Source organism: Solea senegalensis, linkage group LG16, assembly GCF_019176455.1.
Source record: "Solea senegalensis isolate Sse05_10M linkage group LG16, IFAPA_SoseM_1, whole genome shotgun sequence".
NCBI lineage: Eukaryota > Metazoa > Chordata > Actinopteri > Pleuronectiformes > Soleidae > Solea > Solea senegalensis.
The window spans coordinates 14,857,415-14,865,378 of record NC_058036.1 but is presented as its reverse complement, the minus strand read 5'-3'; the positions used below and the strand labels follow the sequence as shown (position 1 = coordinate 14,865,378).

Here is a 7,964-nt window from a genome sequence, read left to right as displayed (position 1 = left end):
ATCCAGTTTATACGCTATATAAAAGTAGATTGACTACATAAATACAGTACAATAACACTATAATTCTGGTCTCTTATTGGTTTAAATGACAACTGCCTTATGTCATGTTGTTGCTGCTACATTTGACCATCTGTTTCCTTTTTTACACACACGTGTGTGTATTTGACCATCGTGGTCCTCCTTTACAAGATTGTGCTTAAACAGTGAGATCACCGGTGCAGATACTGTATATGGTCCCTAACACGTGCCACTGCTGAAACTCTGCCAACATAAAGACAGACTCCGTGACTCTCTGACCAAATCTATTGATCCTCACTTAGCCACATCTGCTTATACATATGAATAAAGACGTCTGTCTGTGAACACACTCAAGGACAGTGGAAGGTGACTGAATGGGTATATAGATGAGTGTTTTTACAGCCCCGTGATTCTGCTGACGCAGGTTATTCACTGTCAGGTGATGCATATTATCTGACATGGATGGACGGATGCATGGATGGAAGAGGTAGAGTCACATGGAGGAGCACATGTCCTTTGTCATGATCGCAAAATGAACCGTGTCACGCAATTTAAGAGCCGGAAAGTTGTCATCGATGGTGAAGACTACACCTTTCATGGCAATGCGGACAATCACCTCCGATCACGTGGTGACATGAGGCCGATCCGCCCAAGGTTAAATTTCCCTGCATTTTAAAGTGTGCATGTCATTGTCAACAGAAGAGAGAGGCGTGTCTATTGCACACATGTATTTACTGCATACAGTACATCACTGTTAAAAAACTATTACGTACATTTGTACCTTAAATTATTGTACGCCGTGTTCCACTTCCACCAGAGTTATTTTGAAGTTAGGTTTGCCATTAACGAAGCACTCAGTGTTTGTCTTTGTGGAGTACATGACAAGACAAAGACATCTAGAAACATATATACACTGTTTTTATTCAAAGGATTCAATCTATTAACTCCCTTTCATTATTAATGACGTTTCCATCACGTGTCAGTGTTATTAAAGCACCTTGATAGAGATGTACGTAAATGGTCAGTTTAAATATGAAGGTGGTATAGAAACGACCATGGTGTAAACTCTGTATTAAATCTACTAATGTGACAAAGTACAAATACTTAACTGCACTTATTAAGTACAAAAGTCACATATCTGTACTTTACTTTATTGATATTTCTAGCAACTTTTACCTTTACTCCACTAAATTTCCTCTAACTATCTTTGTTAATCGTGACTACCAAATAATCAAAAAGAAGAGTTGGTATTATGGTCTGTATTTATTTATAGAGCTTTACACTACCGTTTTTACCCATTCACACGCTGCAACATGGTGGATAAGTGCCTTGCTCAAGGTCACATCTAGACTAGCAGGGTCAGCAATTAAACCCACAACCTTCCAGTTGAAAGAAAACTCGCCCTATACCACTGATCCACAATGGCTCAATCCTATCTCATCACAGTTTTAATACTTTATTTTACTTTTTTAAAGTATTTTAACTAAGTAATATTATAAAAAAGGGACTAAAACTTCCACCAAAGTCATTTTCTGGTAAGATACTTGTACTTTTACTCCCTTTAAGGTACTTTATACAAGATTGTCTACACCATAGCATTGCTTGTGCGTCCTTTCTTCCCCTGGAAAAAGAGAACAACCTTATTGACGTTTGCCTGTCCTGTTCTAGTGATGAAGCAGTAAAGGAGCGGGTCTGCGAGGCAGTTGAAGCTCGAGATGGCGGTGGCGATTTTGTAGGGATAAAGGAACCATGTGACATCCTTACAGTGATCCACCTGTATGCGCAGAAGCATCATGACGTGGACAGGTCCAAAGCAGAGCACAACGCAGAGCAGAACAACGGTCAGCATCTTGGAAATCCGTTTACGTTCCTTCTCCTCTGTGGCCTGGTTGGACTTCACCGCGACACAGATCCTCCAGGTGGAAACCACCACCAGGAGAAAGGGAACAATGAACCCCAGGAAGAAGCGTATGATGTTAGCACGAGCCAGACTCTCTGACAGAGGGATAAAGGTGTCAAAGCACACAGGAAACCCGTTGTATTCCTGGTACGAGTCCTCCCATCTGATGGTGCCGGCGTTGAAAAGGAGCACCAGCAGCCATATGGCAACAGTCACCGCCACTGCAGTGTTCACTTTCCTCAGGGAGGTGAACTTCAGTGGGTGAACCACTGCCAGGTAACGGTCAACGGCAATGCAGCAGAGGAGAGCTTCGCTGGTGTAGAAGTTAGTGAAGAGGAAGTAGACAGAGAGCACGCACACGTAGCCACCGTGCGTCCAAACCCCTCGCCACAGGAAGTCCAGCCACAGAGACAGACCCACAGTAAAGGTCAGGTCACTCAGGGCCAAGTTGACCAGATACACACCAAGCTCGTTCTTCTGTCTGATGTGCTGCCAGGACACATAGAGTGAGAAGCCGTTGGCTGGGATGGAAACGATTATGATCGCCAGGTAGAAGAATAGAAACGACCTCCTCCTGGCTACGCTGTCAAAAAAGTAACAGCTTGTGTAGTTGACGGCCAGGGTTAAGTTTTCCATGGCAGATGTAAAGCTCACACACTCTCACCTTGTAGACGAACAAATAAACACATAAAGTGTCACTGTGATGTACTTGAATATAAACGTGTGCAAAAACACTGATGTAATCTGTAAAAAACATTTATTTTCTCAACATAAAAGTCAAACACTTGCTATAAAAATACATATCTCACAATTCAGTGTTAAATTCTATGTTGTGATGCTGTTTCCCAATGATCTCAGACAGAGTTTGGCAGCTCTTATCACCTGACACTGACAACTGTGCCAGAATAAGAGCAATAAACTATTATTGGGAGACATGTTTACACAGCCAATTAATGAGTTGAGCTTTTTCTCGTCAGCCCGTTGAAAACAGTTTAACAATGTGCGTCTGAAATCTGGCAACGCAACCCTGAAAAGACATATTCTTGAACATCCTGATTAGTTTGTGTTGCATTTCTATCTAGGCAATACTGAGCTGTAAATATTTCAGGACATTACTGAAATCAGCTGGCTCACGTATCCACATATAACACATATAACGCAACTACATAATCATGCAAATAAATATGTATATAGAAATCAAGAAATTCTACTTACTTTTGTCAGATTTCACAAAAACATTCACTTGTCCTGACTCCTTCTGCCTCATCAGCCACTTTAAAGAAACAGGAAGAGTTTCGGCTGCCTCCTTGTCGTCCCTGACTACTGCGTGTCATTTACTGGGTGACAGGCCGTAACTGAACAAACAGATAAAGGAGCACATGGTAGATTTAATTTGGGTACTGAATCTATATTAGGCCGCTTGTCTGCATGCATGCATGTTGTATCAATACTTTATATAGCGACAAAGGGGATGCTTATTGCTTATTGTCTTATTAAAGGTTGTTACGGGTGGTGAAGTTTGTTATGGCTCAGCTCTGCACACACACGCACACACGTATTCCTTTGGTAGAGCAATTGTAACTAAAGCACTGATTCACAGACCTGTCGTTGTGTAAACTGAATTATTAAATCCATACACAGTCAATATGAGACCACATCAATGTTAATCCTCTTAATAACCTATTACAAAAAACTTTCTTTTTTCTATTTCTATTATATTTCTATATCCTTTATTCTATTATTTATCCTAAAATCTGCAGAATTATTAAATATGCTGTCGATTTTTCCTGTCTCAGCCTCAAAGATGCATGTTCATGCATTAAAATTCATTAAAAGACTCTGGTCCTATGGATAATTCCTCCAGTCTTTCATAGCTTTTCTAATCTCTCTTTAACAACTAACTGCTTAAACTATAATAAGATCCAGTGTATTGTTTATAGTTGTGACCATACATGGATAAAGATGCTTACATGGATAAAGATGAATTAAAAAAGCATGAGCAAGAAGCCAAGATGAAGACATGGGGACAGGAACAATTGCAGGCCAACTCTTCTGTCATGAAACTATAAGAAGAAAGCCTGCAGCTCCCCCTTGTGGTCAAGTACGGTAATGACAAACCAGGGAGCCGTCAGAGAGTTCAGAGACTTGATGACAAGCCACCGTGAAAGGCCATAAGGTTTGTGCTGTAAATACATCACAACTTAATTACCACCCACTTAATGTATCTAACTCAGGGGTGTCAAACATACGGCCCGTGGTGCCAGAACCGGCCCACCAGAGGGTCCTATCCGGCCCACAGGATGAAACACAATGTGAAATCATATATTTTTCAGCTCCTGATACCTGCACACACATGTAAATGGTAAACTTATGCATAATATTGTTGAAATTACACTTGTTTTAAAACAAAATGGGAAACATCTGCAGTCCTTGTTGTTTATAGGTTATTACGCTATATTATTTATTTGTTTGTAACGTGTGTAAATAGAGAAACTACAACAGTTGATGTTGTTTGATCAGTATTCGTCTGTCAGTGTTGTAAAATAAAGTTGTATTTTATTGCATGATTCTAATGAAACAGTTCCTTAAACTAGGGATAATTAGTTGTTAGGCATCACATATTCACCATACACTCTGGAACACCACACGGCCTCCAAACTAGAACTAAAAGTGATATAGATCTTGTTTTGATATTTTTGTTAAAATTAAAATTCATTCATTAGCAATAATGGTGTGGTATTAATTAATTTGTCTGCTCCATTCTCATATTGAAGGATCTCCACTAACCAAATGAAGTCTTGTTGTGCAACACACATCTGCTCTCAGAGACTGAAGCATGTGGGTGCTTTTCTATTTTAAAAATAAATGTTTAGTTTAAATATGGGTAAACAAAGTTGTACCCGACTAAACACAGTTGTGAAAAATTGACATCAAATCATTTGCCCCCCCCCCATCTACTCTATGTGCTTCTAATTTTAGCTTCATCCTCTGTGTCTTACGCAGAGTTTCTTACACCACATTGTCTATAAACTCCTCCAAAGATTCATTTGAACTCGAGAGTTATTGCTGTAAGTCGGTGACGTTGTTGTCTGAGCAACGGCTCACATTAGCAGTACCAGGCTTTAATAAGTGAGGGTTTGGTGGCGACAGGCGTTCCACTTTTATTACACACCAGAGTGATGAGACAGGGGCTCAGCACGGTTCACCTCATTAAATTGCTGACTTTTAAAGACCCTTTTAATAACAGTTAGAGTGTGATTTAACATCAGGTCCATAGCCACTGGAAAGTGTTACGGAAAAGCTGTGCGATATGATATGATAATGATGATAACAATTATTTATCTGTTTTATATGTTCCAGAGACTTCATTTGACATTAAAAAAAAAATCTTTTATTTTTACAAATATAAACAGCCTGGAAAACATGTTAGAAATGGATTAAGACACCCACATATACAACGGTGCTGTCTATGTCTTAAAATGTTATAAGACATGGATTGCACCATTTTTATATGATGCCATTGTGCACCAGATATATTAATGTACATTAAATATGTTTTTTAACTTTAAATTTCTAGCTAATCTATATGACTTGAAATGATCTGTTGACTGAAAGTCAGGTGAACAGGTTCACGAACATCCCAGCGAGGATTATTTATTAAAACCTACATTGTTAACCGGGTCCTGCACGAGTCACGTCCTGTATCATAAACATCTGCACCTGGTCTTATTTATTCAATTATTTATATTTGTTCTGTAGTTCTGAAACCAGTGACCAAAAATGGCTCCATCAGCTGTGTTTTACACAAACATGTGACCACATGTTATTTAACTGAAAAATGTAGCTTGTTTCCGGTCTAGAATAGTGCTTTTTCTGAGAGCACAGGCCCATATGCTTGTAAAAAAGCAATTAATAGGTGGAAGCAGCATATGGAACCAATGTAAACAATATCTCTACAATATACAATACACTTTGAGTCTAATTTATGCATTTCCCGAGGAATGAAATGTGCCGTAAAGCTGTAAGCGGTGTGTTCAAGAGCACGTGGATATAAACAACGTTAAAACCAAGATGAGACAAGTTCACACAGTGGATTTATACCACAGATGGCTGGAGCATTCAACATAACACTAACAATACAGAGTTACACATGCTGTAGAGTCTTTATTAACGACTAAATGTCAGGCCGGTATATTGATACAAAGCGACAGCTGTAAAACAACTCTGAATTTGTTTATAAAGAGGCCTGGAATCACATCATCATCATCATTTTTTAACATAATGTAGCAATATTTCGTAGCTTATTAGCTGATATGGTTGCGTCCAATGTGGAATATATTCATAACTGATCCAAATGTAGTATTTTGTAATGCAATTTGTATTTAGCACATTTATCTCATGACACCGTAATGAAACTGCTTTAATAAAAACGTACAGGATAAATGTCTCTGTTAAACGCCAAGGTAAAGCCGTATTGTATGAGGATGGACAGGGACTATAAATGCCAATTTACACCAAGTACACAAAATGAAAATAAGATAATAAAGTCTCTGCAAAATGTTACATTTGATTTGTGTAATATGAATAAAAAAAAGGGTAATGTTTCAAACAGATTACGTCCACAACAATTAAACATCATGAAACTCTCTGTAAGTATTTAACCAGATTATTAGGCTCCATCGAATTTGAGCAACAAGCAGCAGCAGAAGTGGAGCAATGGCATGTCAGGAGTACAATCATTAAAAAATAACCACAGGCTTAATTTGCTCCGTTTTGTTGAGGTAAGTGGACACAACAGAGCGTTGGTATGTGGTCATGTCTGACCCTCTGTGAGGATGTCTGGACCTCCTGTAGATGGCAGTAACTTTCCTCCTGAAGTACTGTCCGGAGAAGACGTACAGCAGGGGGTTGAGGGCACTGTTGAGAAAGCCCAGATACACGGACACCTGACCGCCTACGTTGAGCGCGTGGAACCACGACGTCTCATCCAGCACGTGGACGTCACAGAGTATGTCGAGGAAGGTGAATATCTGAAAGGGACCCCAGCAAAGTAAGAACAGCAGCGTCACGGCGTACACCAGCGCTGTCGCCTTCCTGTCGTTGGCGTCGTGAAATCCCACAGTGTCCTTCCGCTGAGCTAAGACTTTGATTATGCTTCCGCTGCTGAACACAATGACCAGGAGAGGCATCACAAAGCCCACCACATTCATCAGAATCTGGTGGGCCAACTTCCAATGCATGTCATCGCCGTAGTCCAGTACACAGGACAGCGTCTGGTAGTCCTCCATGAACTTCACCTTCCTGTGGAGCATAGTTGGCAGACTCAGTAGAAGTCCTAATATCCATAGGATCAAACAGGCAATCTTGGCGTAAAGGGTCCGTCTCAGCCACCTGGCCTTCATGGTCTTCACCAGTGCAAGGTAGCGATCGAAGCTGATCATCACCAGGGTGTAGATGCTGGTGTAGAAGTTGACGATGATGACGGAGTTGACCAGTTTGCACGAGGCGTCCCCGTACGGCCAGTTGTAGTCATTGAGGACGTACATGGCCCAGAAAGGGAGGCCACACAGGAGGAAAAAGTCAGCCAGTGCCAGGTTACCGAGATACAGCTCTGCCACGGTCAGCCGATCCTTGTGAGCCACAAACACCCCGAGGACAAAACTGTTCAAGAGAAGGCCCGTCAGGCTTACGATGAAGATGTACGGAGGGACAACAGCGTGGACCGGATTCCATTCTGCAGCAGGTGGAGTCTCTGATGGACCCACTGGCAGCGACGTATTGCTGTTTACAGACCATAGTGTTCCCATAGAAGAAAACACCACTCGCTCCACGGGCTAAGAAGCAAAATTCTCATGAGTAAAATCATTTAAGCGCTATTATTCTGAAAACTCTGTCGCCCCTGTTGGGATTTTTAACATAATTTGATGAAACATGAGAGATTTCTTTACCACATGCTGCATGAAAATGCTCCTGCGGTCGAAAAGTACCCTGAAAGACATGTCTTCAACACGGCTCTCCAGTGTCGACTGCACCCGCGGTGAAAGTA

General features: G+C 40.8%; 2 protein-coding genes across 2 annotated transcripts; both read right to left on the bottom strand.

Annotated features, from left to right (window-relative positions):
* Positions 1–1,560: 1,560 nt before the first annotated feature.
* Positions 1,561–2,554, bottom strand: LOC122783356 (psychosine receptor-like). The gene has a single exon (XM_044048105.1). The coding sequence runs from the start codon at positions 2,552–2,554 to the stop codon at positions 1,604–1,606; it is 951 nt and encodes a 316-aa protein (XP_043904040.1). The 3' UTR covers positions 1,561–1,603.
* A 3,508-nt stretch (positions 2,555–6,062) lies between these two features.
* bdkrb1 (bradykinin receptor B1) lies at positions 6,063–7,964 on the bottom strand. Its single transcript, XM_044047852.1, has 2 exons — positions 7,867–7,964; positions 6,063–7,752 (listed from the first exon to the last, which is right to left on the bottom strand). The coding sequence occupies exons 1-2, from the start codon at positions 7,915–7,917 to the stop codon at positions 6,658–6,660; spliced, it is 1,146 nt and encodes a 381-aa protein (XP_043903787.1). The 5' UTR covers positions 7,918–7,964; the 3' UTR covers positions 6,063–6,657.